Here is a 17,345-nt window from a genome sequence, read left to right on the forward strand (position 1 = left end):
TCCAACATTTTCCAGGGGTCCATGAAGACTAGAAACTTTTTTTTTTTTTTTTTAGCAAGCAAAAGGTGAATCGCTCAACTTTTTGTCATGGAATACTGAATATTAAATCCCAGTATTTACATTAGATGTAATGACTGTGGCTGTCTATGAGACTTCCCGACAATGAGAAAACAATCCTTTATTCGCAGCTGATACAGTGAAGCGGCTACAGAACTGGTCTCATATCCAAAGCAATGGTTGGGAACTTTAACTCCCCCTTTTAACTCTCCCTAATCCCAACAGGACAACGGGAATCTTGCGAACGTGGCATGAAAGCAGAAGCCAGGACTTCCGAGGAACAGTACAGCCGCAGAGAATGATGACCAGTATGCTGATGCCATGCAGCTGTATCTCCCTGTGACATCTGAATCAGGTGAGGCTGTGCAAGTCCCGAATTGGTGCCTAGATGCAGTAATGGGCTGGATGAGGGCCAATAAACTGAAGCTGAATTTGGCAAGCTGGAAGCCCTGTGGGTGAGTGGTTCCCAGGTCTGGGAGATAGGCTCATTGCCTGTTCTGGGTGGGGTTGCACTCCCTCTGAAAGATCAGGTCTGTAGCCTGGGGGTACTCCAAAATCCATCCTTGTTGCTGGAGGCCCAAGGGGCCATGGTGGCTCTGAGTGTCTTAGAATCATAGAATAATAGGGTTGGAAGGGGCCTACAAGGCCATCAAGTCCAACCCCCTGCTCAATGCAGGAATCCAAGACAGAGCATCCCTGACAGATGGCTGTCCAGCCTCGTCTTGAAGGTCTCCAGTGTGGGGGAGCCCACCAACGCCCTAGTGAATGGGTTCCATTGTTGCCTTGCTCTAACAGTCCGGAAGTTTCTCCTGATGATCAGCCAGAATCTGGATTCCTGTCACTTGAGCCCATTATTCTGTATCCTGCACTCTGGGATGATCGAGAAGAGATCCTGGCCTTCCACTCTGTGACAACCTTTCAAGTACTTGAAGGGTGCTATCCTGTCTCCCCTCAGTCTTCTCTTCTCAAGGCTAAACATGCCCAGTTCTTTCAGTCTCTCTTCATAGGACTTTGTTTCCAGTCCCCTGATCATCTTTGCTGCCCTCTCTGAACCCTCTCCGGTTTGTCTGCATCCTTCTTAAAATGTGGTGCCCAGAACTGGACATGGTACTCCAGATGAGGCCTAACCAGTGCTGAGTAGAGGGGAACTAGTACTTCCCGGGATTTGGAAGCTATGCTTCTATAAATGCAACCCAAAATAGCATTGGCCTTTTTTGCAGCCACATCCCATTCTTGGCTTATATTCAGCTTGTGATCTACAACAATTCCAAGATCCTTCTCGTTTGTAGTGTTGTTGAGCCACGTATCCCCCCGTCTTGTAACTGTGTCTTTTAACAGCTTCAGCCGATTTGCCTGCTACAGCCTCTCCTGGCCTGGGATGGCTTGGCCACAGTGGTACAATGGTGACCTCAGACTGGATTGCTGCGATGTGCTCTATGTGGGGCTGCCCTTAAGGCTACTCTGGAAGCTGCCGCTAGTGCAGAGCACAGCACCTCAGCTGTTGTCGGGAGCTGCCCCTTTTCAGCATGCAACGCCTTTGCCGAGGGAACTGCGCTGGCTGCCTATTCACTACGGGCCAGGCTTAAGGTTTTGGGACTAGTGTACAAAGCCCTAAACAACCTGGGACCAGGATACCGGAGAGAGCGCCTTCTCCCTTACCAACCTGCCTGGTCACTGAGGTCATCAGAGGGCATGTCCCTTGTGGTTCCACATGGGCCTGTAGCCCAACTGGAGTCTACTCAGAGAAGAGCCTTCGGTGTGGTGGCCCCCTTCCTATGGAACTCCTGGCCCCTGGAGGTTAGGCAGGCGGCAATGCTGTGTTGCTTCCAGCACCAGCCAGTTTTATCAGAACTCTGCTTATCCAAACTCTGTTACTTTTTTAAAATAGTAATGATTTTAACATAGTTTTATTCTTTTATCCTATCTGCTGTTCACCACTCTGAAGTCTTTGGATGTGGAGCGGTATACAAATATAATAAACAAATACTTCTATGGAAAGTTGGTCTGCCTTTGTTGAAATGTATGTACAATTCTTAGAAAGCTGTATTTTCATATATATATATATATATATATATATATATATATATATACGCGCGCATGTGTGTATAATATCTATGTAGTGAAATTGCTATATTCAGATCTATGTAGCTACATTTTTTTCTTCTTTTCCTCTTTATGGTTTTGTTTTGTTGAAATTTTATAATAAAAAATGAATGATAAAATTAAAAAAAGAGACTGATGGGACAGTGGCGATCAGACCTGGTGTTCTACCACAACCCAGCATACAGGGGCAGAGGGAAGATATATGGTGAGAGGTTCGAAGCTGCGATATCCTGAGTGAGCAGAGGGGCCCGGCTCCCCCCAGAGACGTCGCCAAAAAACGACTGACCACTTTAAGCGCCTTGTCCGTATCAGGGATTTATTAGAGAACTGACAGGCTGGGATTCAGCTTGAGTCTCTTGCAGGTATGAGGGCTGTTTTGCAAGGGCTCAGCCACGTACCTGTATCCCTGATGAAGGTGCAGTCTTGTCAGCCCTTCATATTCCCTTCATGAGAGGGAAACACCCAAGGTTTCTCTCAGAAGGAGCTTTCGCAGCAGAAATCAGCCGCCCTGCCCATCTAGGCAATCGAGCCCAGATGAGCAGAGGGTTAGATTGGGATCTACTGGCAGATTGCTCGATGGTTTGCAGGAGACCTGATGCCCCAATTGTTTCAACAGCGGTAGCAGCCCTGGAAACACAACGAGGTAAGTGCCCAGATCCTGGTGCCACTCGGGTTCAAATCCCAGCTCTTCCAGAACTCACCAGGCAGCCTTGGCCTAGCTGAACTCAGCGTCAATTCCTGGTCTGTAAAATGGAAATGTCCGGAACCTACCTCACAGGGTTGTTGGGAGGGGAAATGAGATAAGGACCATCAGGCAATTTAGTTTCATCACATTCATCAACTAAACTAAAGCTATGTACGACCCGCAATTTTTCAGAGTGTTTTTGTATTGTGGCCTTTGCTCTGTTTTCACGGCTGCTGTTTGTGCCATCTTTATTGTTGAATGGATTTTGCACTGAAACTACGCTCATCTTGAGGTATTTCTAAATCTCTTATTTCGGGGGTGAAAAGCATTTGCCGTTGCAGATTGAGTCCTACAGTTTTCAGATGGACGAACCATGGATGTCCCCAGCTGATCGAACACAAATGGGGTTGAACTTCCAAGAGTTTCACCTGTTGCTTCCTTAGCTGCTGCTGGGTCTGTCTGGCGAGGCTGCCTGTCGCTTCCCTGGCATGGACTCAGACTCGAATCACTGGGGGCGGCAGAATGCCGATTTCCTTGCGAAGGTTCTCCACCGTCTGTTCCCAGCGCTCCTCGTAATAGAAGTTCAGGATGCAGTTGGCGTTGCTTCCGCTCCGAACGGCCCACGGAATGAGTTCGGTGGTCAGGACACACAGCTTCCTGGATGGAGGAAGAAAGAGGGTGAGGGAAATGAAAGGTTCAAAGCCCTAAACATCTTATTCGTATTTATTTATTACATTTATATCCTGCCTTTTTGCATCTTTCAAGGATCCCAAGGCGGCTTACATGATCCTCCCCCTCCTCAACATTTTATCCTCACAACAAGCTAAAGGAAGTGAGGTGGGTGGCTACTAGGAAGAGGGCCTTTTCTGCTGTGGCACCCTGGCTGTGGAATGAGCTCCCTGGAGAGGTTTTCCTGGCACCTACGTTGTATTCCTTCCAGCACCAGGAAGGAATACCTTTTCATTTTCCCAGCATTTTAGCACGCCAGTCTTCTAGCTCTGCTGTTTTAAATCTGTATTTTAAATCTCTGCATTGCTGCTACATTTTTATTCTGGTTGTACTTTTGTACTGTAGTTTTAAGCTTTTATATTTTATATTGTTTGATGTTGTACTTTGTGGCTTTAATTTTTGTGGAATGCCCAGAGTGCTTCAGCTACTGAGCGGTACAGAAATGAAACGAAATAAAATGAAATAAACCCTGTGAGGTAGGTTAGGAGGAGGAGAGCCAGTGATTGGCCCAAAGTCACTCAGTGAGCTTCATGGCTGAGTGGGGACTAGAACCTGGATCTCCTGAGTCAACACTCTAACCACTACACCACACTGGCTCTTGTGACTGAAGGGATGCTTCCTCCTCTATGAACATGCCCAGGAATTAAGATCTTTGTTGGAGGCCCTTCTCCAAGAACCTCACCACCTGGTAGGTGGCAGTCAGGGATATGGCCTTCTCAGGGGTGGCCCCTATTGGAACACATGCCTTTGCCCAGCACCCTCTTTATCAAGCTTTAGGCACCAGATTCAGAGTCCTTTCTTTTGCCTGCCCAGGCTTTCTTGCATTGTGGTTTTTACACAACTGTGACTGGATTGGATTTTTCACTGAATGCTTTTAGTGGCTGCTTTTTTAATCTCATATCTTACTTTTACCATTTTGTGTCTGAGTTGTTTCAGCTGCTGGTGTTACGACCTTGTGTCATTCTCATTAACGAGGTCATTTTACACGATGTGTTTTGATGCTTTGCTTGTTCACCCGCACTAGTAAGAAGACCAACACAGCTGTAGAATCACCCAAGAACAAAGACGGTAGCGGCACAAGGGATATAAAGCTGGATCTAGATTTATGCGGGCGCAGCTCGGCTGACAGAACTGGGCTTCGCTAACCCGTCCTCTGCATGGCAGCCCTGCCAAAAATGCTGCACAGAGGGTCAGGAGACCCTGCTCAAAGGGGTAGGCTTTGGCACACGGGGCCCCCTGAAAACTGGGCATGGCTGGCTGGAGAACGCTGGGAGGGGACTTGGTTGGGGAAAGCTGTTCTGTTGTCTGTCCTGCTTCAATTTAATGGAAGTCCTGCATCCATTTCTTTGGGGGAGGCCCTTCTTTTGTGAACGCCTCTTCAGAGGCGTGCTTGGTGACGAAGAGAGAGAGGGCCTCCTTGGTGGCCGCTCCCTGGCTGCAGAACTCCCTGCCGAGGGAGGCTAGGTTGTCTCCCTTGCTGTTGCCCTTCTGCTGGCAGGCAAAGGCCCTTTTATTCAAGCAGGCCTGTGGCATGTAAGCAGCTCTGTTGGCTTGGATGCTGTTTTAATTCTGCTGTTGTTGTGTTTTCAGCTGTGTCTTAATGCATTCATTTTATTATTGTTTGAATCGAGTTTTATTTGAGAGCCTGTGTGGCGTAGTGGTTAGAGCATTAGACCCGGGTTCTAGTCCCCACTTGGCCATGAAACTCAATGGGTGACTTTGAGCCAGTCACTCACTCTCAGCCTAACCTACCTCACAGGGGTGTTATGAGGATACAATAGAGGAGGACCATGTAAGCAGCCTTGGGTTGCTTGCAAGAGGGAAAAAGGTGGGATATAAATATAAATATAATAATGATATTTATGACTGTAAGCCAACTCAAGTGCCATTTTTCTTCATAGAAAGGCAGAGTACAAATCAAATCAATCGATATAATGTCCTGTTCTACTGTCTTGCATCAGTTAAACTGGGCAACCCTGAGATCCAGTCTGATGAGAGAGGACCTCCCTGACTCATTTTGCTGCCTGAGAAGACAAGGTGGCGTCCCCTCTCATCCCATGTCCAGACGCTGATCAGAGTGGAGCTGAATCTTACTCCAACACTGGTGTGCATCTTCCTCTGAGGGGCAGCAGGGTGGCTCGCAGGGCGCAGGGCACACACAGCTCTGTCCTCCAACAACATCTCTCCACTGCCCCCTGCCCCCCAGCACCTGCCCCCTGAGACAGCCGCCTCACTCTGCCTCATGACAGGGCCGGCCCTGCTCTCCCTCCATCAACCGTTTCCACACCGTACATGATTTTCTATGCTTCTTGCTGAGCACCTCCTTAATTGTCTTTTTTCCTGTGCTCCAAGAGCGTTTAGCTTCTCCTCGCAGGAAAGGCACCCCAACTCCTTGGTCATTATCCTTGCCCCTTTTCTGCATATCCAGATATAAGAGTAAATTAAACCGAGGAAACTGTTTGCGGGAACAGTCCAACTCTCTCAGGCTCAAGCGCCACACTACTGGGCGGGCTTCTGCCCTGAACGACGGCCTAGAAATATTTGAAATACATAAAATAAAATTTATCTATTGGGCTACCCTGGCTCTTTAATTGGAGACACATTAGCATGCAAGTTACATTCACAGGCTTCTCAACATACCAGGCGTTCAGACGGATAGGGCCAAACACTGCTCCCAGAATGCACATGGGCAGGCCAGTCTGGACTGCCTCAAACCACTTTACCACGATCTCCCCTGAGAAGAAGCAACAAGAGATGCAAGAAAATCAAATCTCTGTCTCTAAGTGGAGGGAAATCCTGCTTAACCACGTGGTTATGGGGTTGAACCTTTGGAAGGTGCACCTGGTGATCTTTTGGAACCTAAGCCTTCAATATTCCAGAAACGATTACCACATTTCTCTGTCCCCTTAAGGGTTGGGTGTTACATCGAATCACTTTCAGGGATGGTACAATACTGCTTTTTATTACACAAGTAAGGCCCTGCAACAACATGTTGCAGCATGAAGTGCTTTTGTTTCTGATCAGAATTCGAACCACTCCATTCCATTCCCCCTGCCCCCAGGTTTTCTCAGTGTGAGCGAAGAAATGGCCTATCCAGACAATGAGATGGTTCTCTCTACCCTTTCAGTATCTGCATCTCTTCCTCTGTCCTCCTTTTCCAGCCATTCTGTTCCATTCCCCCTCCCACCCAGTTTCTGTCCACCACCCCAAAAGCCGCTTAGCATTCTGTGGGCACTGCACATACTCAGTCCCCACTGGGCTATTTTTGGGGTTTTCCCTCTTAGGGTTTAAACAAACAAACAAAAAGAATTTGTGTACCTTTACAAACCTCAGGATTACCCTGAGGATATTAGTACGCAGGCCTTGTAAGCCAGGGGTGGGCAGATGGGAGATTTCCAGACGTTTGGGACTTCAATTCCCAGAAGCCCCTGCCAGCATGGTCAATGCTCAGGAATGCTGGGGGATGAACTCTAAAACATCTGGAGATCTACTTTGTATCCCCCACCCCCACTGTGAGCCACCTTGACAAAAAGTAGAATAAAAAACAAAGCTGCATCATTAGGTCAATTTATCAGATTAACAGACTGAAAATGTTTTGATCGATCGAAAGTCATCCCTAAATCATGAGGCAGGTGACGTTATATTTAAGGTAAGTACTTGCAAATCCACAGGTGGTTGGCAACATCTGAGAAGAGGCATTCTCCCTTCTGTCTCTCATATACAGATATATGTGTATCTGTATGTGTCACATGCAATTCTACTCCCCGCTTTCAGAACTGCTGCTTTATTCATATGCAGACTTCAGCAGATTTAGTCACGCCCATCAATTAATCAGGTAAAGGTTATACAGTTAATCACCTAAGATTTCCTTAAGCAAGTGAGATGTCTCCCTTCTGAGACATTTCATTTGCTGAGCAGGGACCATGGCTCAGGGTGACAGAGCCCCTGCTTTGCATGCAGAAGTTCCCAGATTTGATCCCCGGCATCTCAAGACAGGGCTAGAAAAGACCCCTGGCTAAAACCTTGGAGAGCCACTAACCAGTCAATGAAGAATCCTCACATAGGAGCCTGGATTTTAAGGTCTTCGTGGGAGGCCTTTCTCTCAGTCCCACTGCCATCAGAGGCATGTTTGGTGGGGATGCAAGACAGGGCCTTCTCAGTGGCCACTCTAGAACTCCTGCCCGAGGGAGGCATGTTTGGCCCCCTCTCTGCTGTCCTTCAACCAGCAGGCAAAGACATCTTTATTCAGGCAAGCCTTTGGCATCTATGCTATTCTGCTCTTGGAGGGGTTTTTTAACGGGCTGGGTGCTGTTTATTCCTTTCATTGTTCCGCTTTTAATTGTGTTTTAATTTATTTGTTTTTATGTGACGTTTTAGTTCAGATTTCACTTTTAATCTCAATTTTATTGTTAGCTGCCATGAACGCCATTTTTTGGTGGAAACATGGGATATAAATTTAGGACCCAATCCCATGCATGTTTAGTCAGAAAAAAAGTCCGACAACGCCCGGCTATGCTGGCTGGGGCATGCTGGGAGTTGTAGGACTTCTTTTCTGTCTAAACATGAGTTGGATTGGGTCCTAAATTAATTAATAATAGCTGACAATAATGGGCTAGTTGGACCAATTGATGGGTATGTGGTGGCTTCCTATGTCTGTCTCTAAACCAACACTGCAGAACATCAGGGGACAAATCCAGCCCAACTAGTATCCTAATTCAGCCCAGAAGGCCCCGCCCTCTTTCCGTGGCCCCACCCTCTTTCGCCTAATTATTTGGTGCAGTTTTTCCCCCCATTCTAGACGGTGGAATGCCTCTCCTAAGGCTTCGCTACTGGCAGGAAGAGCTGCAAGCTAAAACCGGCGAGTGTTTTTGGCTCTGCCTCTTTTGGCTTCCCCCCCCGCCCGGAACGCAGCCCCCAGAACGCGGCCCCCGGAAGCTTCTCCGAAATGGAACTCTCCCCTCAGAAAGGGGTTCTACACGCCTGGCCTAAACTGACGTTTTCCCTAAAAACAAAACACACACAAGCGGACTATTGCAAGACACCTCTTCCTGTCTGTAAACCTTCCCCAGGAATGACTGCTGTCCTATGTTCAAGGCCTTCTTATAGAATCCTAGAAGAGTAGGGTTGGAAGGGGCCTATAAGGCCATCAAGTCCAACCCCCTGCTCAGTGCAGGAATCCAAGTCAGAGCATCCCCGACAGATGGCTTTGTCACTTGAAGAGCTTTAAGTTTAGTTAAAGAAGACCCACCCACAAAAAACTAAAGCTGCCTTCTCCGGCATGGCGCCCTCCAAATGTGCTGGACTACAGATCCCATTATCCCCAGCCTGTATGGGCAATGACTGGGGCTGCTGGGAGCTGTAACCCAAGATCCCCCAAGGGTACCATGTTGAGGAAGGATGGGCTAGAGTAACAAGCAAGGAGCCTGTGGTTTCTCCTTCCCCGCTTTGCATGGCTGAACTCCTCTGGGGATGGAAGAGGGAGAGGAAGTCTATCTGTGTAATAGGAAGGGGGAAGCAAATCCGGGCGGAGGGTCAGGTGTCTCCGTCTCCAACCGATCTAAAAATAGCCAGGGCCCTGCAGGAGTTTGCAAAGCCCTTCTGCAATTTCAGTCAGGCTTTTGCCGCTACAGAAGAACAGATCAAGGGCAAAGCCAGGAGTGACTCATTCGCTCCCTGCTGCGAATCTGGAACACTCTTGCTTCAGGGTCAGGGCTGATTACACAGCAGCACTCCGTTCCCCCTGCCCCCCGTCCTCCACACCCTACGTTTCCCAGCGGTATTTTAAAAGTGACGGAGGCACCTCCTCTGCCTCCAGCTCAACGAACGTGTGGCAAAGCACGGGTCCTGAAAGCAGGTGAAAGGGGAACGGCCTTCCAACCTTGACGCAAAGATCAAGTTAGTGCTCATCACGCCTGTTGCGTGCCACAACCCCATGCCGAAAGGGACTGCAATGAGCATGGCTGTGTATACTGAATTGTGTATATCATCATCAGATATTGTTCATTGACCTATTGGCATATTTTATACTCATTTAAGCTTTTCACATGCTTCAAATGCACTGTTAATACTTGAACTGCCAATGTTATATCGTAGTGATAGTACAATTTTTAGAAATCGAGCACAATGTACTTGCGGAAAATGAGGTACATAAGTAAAGTGACCGTGGCTATACCGCACCCTTCCTCCCCACCTCTTTTGCCTATGGCTCCGCCCACCACTGGAACGTGGCCCCCGAGAGCTTTGAGGGTAATCAAAAAACTCTTAACTTGTTGAGAAGACTGATTAATTCTTAGGTTAACCTAAGATTAGTTCTTAGGTTAACTGTGGTTTGTTTAACCCATGATTAACCCAGTGTCCAGGTTCACATGCCACAAAATAATCTCCAATCGGGTCAATCGGAGGTTGCATATTTACAATGGTGGCAGCATTGGATGGAAGCCAGATGAAAGATTTAGGAGAAAGAAAAATGGGGCATCAAGAAGGGACAAATTTCTCGAGTACGTGGAGAAGAAAGAAAGGAAGATAATGGGAGAGGCGGTTGGGCTCTAACTAATTTTTTAAAGAGTTGGGAAACAACGACATTACACGTTGACCTTCTTTGCGCGATTGAACAACTCACTGTTTGTTAAGCATGGGCTGATGGGGCATGGGAGTGAGCGGGCTCCTTCCCACTTGCCCACTTCTGCTTTGCTAAACAACCCGGCAATTCTGGGTTGTTGAGAGAGAAACAAGCCCATGGTTTTGTGTTGAAGCAACCCAGAGATCTGGGTTTGGACGTAACAGAGAACAAACCAGGGACGCGGCATCACTGGGATGTTTAGAGCAAACCCTTCACGCTCTCCTAAGGGGCAACTAAAATGATCCAGGGGCTGGAGCAACTCCCCTAGGAGGGAAGGGTGCAACCGCTGGGATTGTTTAGCTTGGAGAAAAGGGCGGTGAAGGGAGACATGATAGAGGCGTACAAAATTATGCCTGGTGTGGAGAAAGTGGAGGAGACATTTTTCTCCTGTTTTTACAATACTAGAACCCACTGGGGCTGCCCCATGAAGCTGATTGGTGGGGGATTCAGGACAGGTAAAAGGAAAGGCTTCTTCACACAGCGCAGAGTCGAACTAGGGAATGTGCTACTACAAGGTACAGTGATGGCCACCAATTTGGATGGCTTTAAAAGGGGGTTAGACAAATTCAAAGAGGATAAAGCTATCAATGGCTATTATTCCTGATGGCTCTGTGCTACCTCCAGTACCAGAGGCAGTGAGCCTATGTGCACCGGTTGCTGGGGAACATGGGCAGGAGGGTGCTGTTGCGCTCCTGCCCTGCTTGTGGGTTTCTGGTTGACAGCTGGTTGGCCTCTGTGTAAACAGAATGCTGGACTGGTTGGACCCTTGCTCTGATCCAGCAGGGCTCTTCTTGTGTTCTTATGTCCTTGCCGGTGTCAGCAAGGAGACCGCAAGGGGTTTGGGCATGGCGGCAGTGGGGTGTGTGTGGCAGGAGTCCCCACCGCCGCCAGCTGCTGGGTGCAAATGGTTCCTTCTCCCCCTCCCGGGTCACAGGCAGCACCTGCGAGTTCCAGCGGGGAGCCCACGACTCGGCTCGCTAAAGCAAGCCAAGCCAGGGGAAATCTGTCGAACCCCAAGAGGGCCGTGTTTCCCTGCACTGAACATCCCTGGCTCTCTCCTGCGTGCTCACAAACAAGTGTTAATCGTGCAAAGCGGGCCACTAAGTTATTTGCAGGATTGAGCGAAAGTCCATGCTTCTCCACCATGCAAAGGAGAGCACCAGCCCATTGGACACCTCAACCAGGCCCGTGGCCTGAAGATATCCTCCCCTTTCTGCCAACCATTCATCTCAACTTCCCTCAGGCCAGGAACACGGTCGTTGTCAGGCGAGTGGCCGGTGCAACCTGACGTTCGGGAAACCGACAGGTCCCACCGCTCAGCGCTCTGTGTCCGAGACCTCGCAAGCCACCCCATCTCGGGATGTGGGGAGGAATGAAACCTGCAAGGGTGACGGCCGCAATGCGCCACGTAACAAGCCCGTGAGAAACTCACCCAGCATATTGGTGGGCATGCTGAGAAGGGTGTGCATCAGGTCGTGGACTTCTCGGTACCGCTGGACCACGTAGGCCAGTTCTTCGTCGTCTACGAACTTGGCAGGCATCCTTGTGTCCGGAGAAACCCTCTGCCGATCAGAAAAGAAGGAAGGCTCACAGATATCTCCGGGATCTCTGGTTAAACAACATCAGCTGGGTGGACAAAGAATCTGACCTGGTAAATATTGGGAATATCGCAACCTTGTCTACAAGTTATAGGAAGGGGGCAGTGTTGCAGTTAGTTCATGGGAATTTGGGCACAGCTAGCCTTGGGATCTCTATAGCCTACAGGGTGGTTTCCTGTGATTTGCTCCTCCCCTTCCTCCTGCCCCACCTCCATTGCTGGGAGTACACATGCTTGCTCTCTCTCTTGCCAGGGTTGTAGAACACTAAGAAATGGACTGAACAAACTACCCTATAGTGTACCTGCAACTTATATGCAAGTATACTGTGCGTAAACTATTTTATCTTTTCTTCACTAAAGAACAGTGTGACCTCCTTTTTATTCTAAGACTGGTAAACGCTCCTTCTGTTCTGCCTTTTGTTTTTCTCTGCTAACTGCCTTCCTAACAGGAGGCATCATTACTAAATAATTCCCATCAGTAAAAAGGCAGCTTCCTAGATTCTTAATTTGCAGTTAAAGGAATTTAAGAAGAGCCGTGCTGGATCGGTCCACTTAAGAAAGCCTACCCCAACTTGGTGGCCTCCAGATGTGGACTACAACTCCAATTCCCAGCCAGCACGGCCATGCTGCCTGAGAATTGTGGGAGCTGTAGACCAACACATCTGGGGGCCACCAAGTCAGGGAAGACTGATTTAAACCCAGCATCCTGTTTTCGCAGGGGCCATTTGCCACTCTGCAGAGGACTTCAGTGGCTCACAAGCAGAGTCCGAAGGTAAAAACACCCCCTCTTCTGCTGTTGCCCCCTACCAACTGGAATTTGGAGGCAGACTATCTCTGAACATGGAAGTTCTATTTAGCTGCTGGTGTTTCAATGGCCAGCATCGGTTTGGCCGCATCAGCATGTCTCCAATGTGTTTGTGCTCTTGTGCAAAACTAATTTGTATCAGGCTCCCCAGGGGTTTGGAGGCCATGGGAAAGGAGGGAAGCACCCCATAATATGATATGGGCGCTTACACGAATCTAAGAAACCGAATAAAAACCAGTCCATAATCAAAGACTAGACCAATAACAAAAGGAAAATGCAAGAAAATGTTGCAGCGTGAAGTGCTTCCCGTTCACTGTTCCTCCCAGACAGACAAGCCCTCTTGATGGGACTTTAGTCCCAAGTAACTGGGCATAGGATTGCAGCCTTACAGTATAATTCTATGCATGTTTACTCAGAAGGAAGTATGTTCAATGGGGCTTACTCACTAGTAAGCATATATACAATTGCAGCCTTAACCTCCTCTGGTATAAACCGTTTGGATGCAAATGTTCTTCCTTTTAATTGCTAAAAACACACACAACCTGGGCTCTTTTTAGGCTTGTAGCATTTTCAGGATTTCTCCACTCCCATGGGGACTAGAAGCATGCTCTTGTGTTTAAAATGAAAACGGAGATTCTCAAGGTTATGTGAGAGAAACCCTGCCAGAAGCCCTGTCCTTCGTGCCGGACTCACATTATCGTCCAAAAACCGAACATATTCCCGGCCAAAGGTTCCATCTGGAAGCGCCCGAAGTCCGGTGACATCCAGGGTGGAGTGGCGTATCCGAGGCCGCTCTCTGCAAGGGAAATTGATTGAGCACAGCTGGCTCAGCCTGTGAAATCCGGGGGGGGGGGGGGATGAAGAAACCCCCCCACTGAGGCATGCAATGAACAGAGTGATCGCTGTCCCTTCAGATAGCTTGGAAATACTGGCCACAATCCAGAGTAATCCCATCGAGATAGGCAACGGAGTTGAATGCGCTCTTCAGTCCCTCCTGCTGAAACCCACCGGACTGAAAAGGGCTCAACTCTGGCTGGATTTCTGCCCTCTGCTGTTTTTTAAAAATATGCCAGGTTAGTTTTACTAGCTCTCCTAAGTTGCAAGCCTGTACATGTTTACTCAGAAGTAAGCCCCATGGAGTCCAGTGGGACTCAGCCCCAAGTAAGTGTGCACAGGGTCGCAGTGTTAAAACAGTTGTCATCCTCGCCTAAATGGTTTCCAACATGTTTTTAATAAATTCTTGATGTCAATATATTTTCACTCCCATTGCCAAACTCTTACTTCGTGATCCTTCAATGGGGCATACCTGGTGTTTTGTACCTGGGTGCTTACGTGAATCTAAGAAACCGAGTGACAACCAGTCCTTAATCAAAGACTAGACCAATAGCAAATGGAAACAGCGAGAAAATGTTGCAGCGTGAAGTGCTTCCGTTCACTGTTCCAGACAGACAGGCCTTCTTGATGGGACTTTAATCCCAGGTAAATGGGCATAGGATTGCAGCCTTACAGTGCAATTCTGTGCATGTTTACTCAGAAGCAAGCCCTACTATGTCCAAGGGGGTTTACTCACTAGTAAGCATATTTATGATTGCAACCTTAATCTTCCCTAGCATAAACAGATGGCTCAAAAGTGAGTTCAGAGGTAACTTAATCCACATAGGCGACCTTGATTATGAATAGCTCTCCTGACCCCAAAGAGTACCGATCCCTGTAACAGGATCTTCTCCGGGATACAGGCTAAGAAAAACAGGTTCACACACTGTAGGATCCGATATCCCTCTGGGTCATTCCTCATCCTCTCCCGGAGGTTCCACAGAGCTGGGTATCCCGTTGTCTCTCCAAGGACTGCCACCATATCTGAAAAGGGGGAGCAGAAGAGAGTGAGCCACTGAGAAGAGGACTTGCAATACCGAATGACATGCATGCTGGTTTTATTCTGTCCTGTTTTTACTTTTTGTTTTAATGTTTGTTCTGCATGTTTTTAATGTACTGTACACCGCCCAGAGAGCTTCAGAGTTATGGGGCGGTTAAAAAAAAAATTACTGGGAAACCCCATGCCAAGATGCTCCATGACATGGTGTGGAAAGACCTTCTGTTCTATGGGTCCACAAGTTCTCCTGTCCCTGGAATGATGTGAGATGTGCGTGTAGCCAAAGAGCCAAGCTCACAGCGTCCACAAAATGGCAGGCCGCAGCTCACCGTGCCGGTAGGGGTTGTAGAGAGCCATGAATGCTGAGCCTGCTGCTAGCAGGCCTTTCTGTAGAGGGCTGGTAGGGATGTGTCCTGGATACAGGGGATAATATTTCTCCTCTTCCGTGGGGCTCTCAGCGGCTGACGGCTGGCCAGTATGGCAGAGTCGGCACCCTGGACCTGAGAAAAGAAGAGCCCCAAAGGGATGACTCAGGGGAACAGGGTAAGACCTGGTTCACACAACACAACAAGCCACAGTATGGGCTGAGTATGGGTTGTCATTGAACTGTGGGTTACTGTTGAATCGTGGGTTGTTATGTGAACCCAGTCGTGCTAACAAACCATGGTTTGTTAACCACGAACAACCTACCGTTCACAACCCAACAACAAACCTCGGGTTCTCTTTGTGGTTAACAAACCATGATTTGTAAGTGCAGCTGGGTTCACACAACACAATAACCCACAGTTCAACAACAACCCACCCTCAACCTGTATCCTGGTTTACATGATGGTTCAATCTGAGGCACCTTTAGTTAAAAACATCTCAGACTTACTGAGCCAAGGGACTGACTGACAGAGTCCATCAGCTTTTCCCAACCTGGTGCCCTCCAGATGAGTTGGACTGCAATTCCCAGGCAGCATGGAGATAATGGGAGCTGCACAGCCCATCTGGAAAGCACCAGGCTGAGGAAGGCTGTAGGACATCACCTTCATCATAGTTGTAATAATTTATTATTATTATTCCTACTTTTACTCAAGTTGTTTGAAGGATCACTTGTACCCATACAACCCTGCCCTGGAACTGAAGACCTGCAGTCACCAAAAAATATTAGATTAGCAGGCACTAGAGACACAGCATTTGGAAGTCCTATGGTGCCTACATTATTTCTTCGTTCTTTCAAACACCCTTTGAACACTTAGGGTGCAATCCTATGCATGTTTGGACAGAAAAAAAGTCCTATAACTCCCAGCATTCCCCAGCCAGCCATGCTGGGGAATTCCCCATGCTGGCTGGGGAATGCTGGGAATTGTAGGACTTTTTTTTCTGTCCAAACATGCATAGGATTGCACACTTTTTTATTCCAAACTGCTTTTAATTGACATTTATTTAAGTGCTGCTACTGTTAGCTACTAATGCAAGGTTTGTGTGGTTTTTTCCCCAACAGCTTTATTTTTTGCTGTTTATTTATATATTTCTTCTCTGCAGCTGCAACCATCTTTTTAGCAGTGTTCGTGCAACCTTTCCCAATATAATGCCCTCCCAATGCTTTAGGCTACAGTTACCATCAGCCCCAGCCAGCATAGTCAAGGGACAGGGATGATGGGAGTTGTAATCCAAAACATCTGGAGGGCACTAGGTTGGAAAGGCGGTGTTACTGTGATGTTACGGTTTATAATATTGTGGAGTTGTAAGCTGCCTTGGGAAGGGTTAACCCTGAAGAGCAGCCTATACAGAAAGAGAAGAAGAAATGCATAAAGAAATTGTGTATCCCACCCTTCGTCCAAGGACCTCAAGGTTTCCTCCCCTTTTACCTTCAAAACAACCCTGTGAGGTAGGTTACCTGTGATGCAGGCTGAGATATACCTGGCCCACGTTTACCCAAGAACTGGTGAAACCGAGTAAGGATTTGAACCCCAAGCCTGACTAACAGCCTGGCCATTCTACCAGGCTCAGGCTCCAGTCCTGTACCCATTTACCCAGGGGTACGTCTCACTGACGTCAGCAGGGTTTCCTTCCAAGCAGGCACGCACGAGGACCACAGCAACGCCAAACGAAAGCGTCGAAGCTTTCGAGTTCTCCAGAACTCTTCCTCCGGCTCGATGCTTTTCGCACCCTCTCGCCCGGCAAGCCGTTTTGCAGAACTCAAAAGCTTGCACGTTTCGGCGGACGTTGGGCCGGTTCTCATCAAGGCCCGGCCCGGCCCGGCGCTTTGACTGTCTTTCTCGTGGACCGGCGCGGCTAGCTGTCCTGTGTGTTAAGGATCACATCTAACCCCTACGGATTTCTTGAAGGATCTTTTAACGGATTGCACCGCTACTCCGGAGGACCGCAGCATCAAAAAGCCGCCTGAAAGGAAATAATAATAACAACAGTAGTAGTAGTAGCAGTAGCAGTATCGCCAGGGGAATTGTTTTCACAGGGATCAGGGAACGGGAGGGCGGGAGGCGCGGGGCGCAGGGGCGGACGACCAAGCCACTTGCCCGAGATCCCGCGGGGGCGCGGCGCCCTTCTCAGGGGTCCCAGACGAGGCAGGCACCCCCGCGCGCCGCCGGGCAGCAGCACAGCCCACGCCATGGCCCGGGGAGGCCCTCCCCGCCGCAGGGGCTGGCCCGGGCCGCCGGTCGCGGAGCGCGGCCCCCGGCGCACGCCTGCGCCCCTCCTGCTGCCTCCGGGCCCCCGCGGGCGACAGCGCGCCGCCTGCCGCCGGGCAAGGGACTGGGCGACCGGCTGCCCTTGCGGCGCAAGCCGGGCGCGCGGAGCCGGCGGGAAAGGCCTACAACTCCCAGCGTGCCCCAGCCGGCTGGGGCACGCGGGGAGTTGTGGGGCGTTTTTTTTTCC

At 49.0% G+C, this 17,345-nt stretch overlaps 1 protein-coding gene and 1 long non-coding RNA gene across 3 annotated transcripts in view; one reads left to right on the forward strand and one right to left on the reverse strand.

Annotated features, from left to right (window-relative positions):
* The window catches only part of LOC146335759 (uncharacterized), a 38,586-nt gene extending 36,328 nt beyond the window's left edge, over nt 1–2,258 (forward strand). Inside the window, exons 2-3 of the long non-coding RNA XR_014785858.1 lie at nt 283–412; nt 1,396–2,258. This is a non-coding gene — a long non-coding RNA (uncharacterized LOC146335759). The remainder of the gene's footprint in view (nt 1–282; nt 413–1,395) is intronic.
* Nucleotides 2,259–2,459: 201 nt separating this feature from the next.
* Nucleotides 2,460–17,177, reverse strand: COQ4 (coenzyme Q4). 2 transcript variants are annotated; one of them, XM_084820692.1, is made up of 7 exons: nt 16,988–17,177; nt 14,795–14,965; nt 14,356–14,452; nt 13,289–13,391; nt 11,626–11,755; nt 6,215–6,308; nt 2,460–3,502 (listed from the first exon to the last, which is right to left on the reverse strand). In XM_084820692.1, exons 1-7 carry the CDS (start codon nt 17,079–17,081, stop codon nt 3,340–3,342), a joined length of 852 nt encoding a protein of 283 aa, XP_084676818.1. In that variant the 5' UTR covers nt 17,082–17,177; the 3' UTR covers nt 2,460–3,339. The 2 variants fall into 2 exon arrangements, with proteins under 2 accessions (XP_084676818.1, XP_084676819.1); XM_084820693.1 differs by lacking the exon at nt 16,988–17,177 and adding an exon at nt 16,070–16,122.
* Between the last annotated feature and the right edge of the window lie 168 nt (nt 17,178–17,345).

The sequence above is a fragment of the Heloderma suspectum genome, chromosome 14, assembly GCF_057233095.1.
Source record: "Heloderma suspectum isolate Gila_16-S chromosome 14, 16-S_ref, whole genome shotgun sequence".
Lineage (NCBI taxonomy): Eukaryota > Metazoa > Chordata > Lepidosauria > Squamata > Helodermatidae > Heloderma > Heloderma suspectum.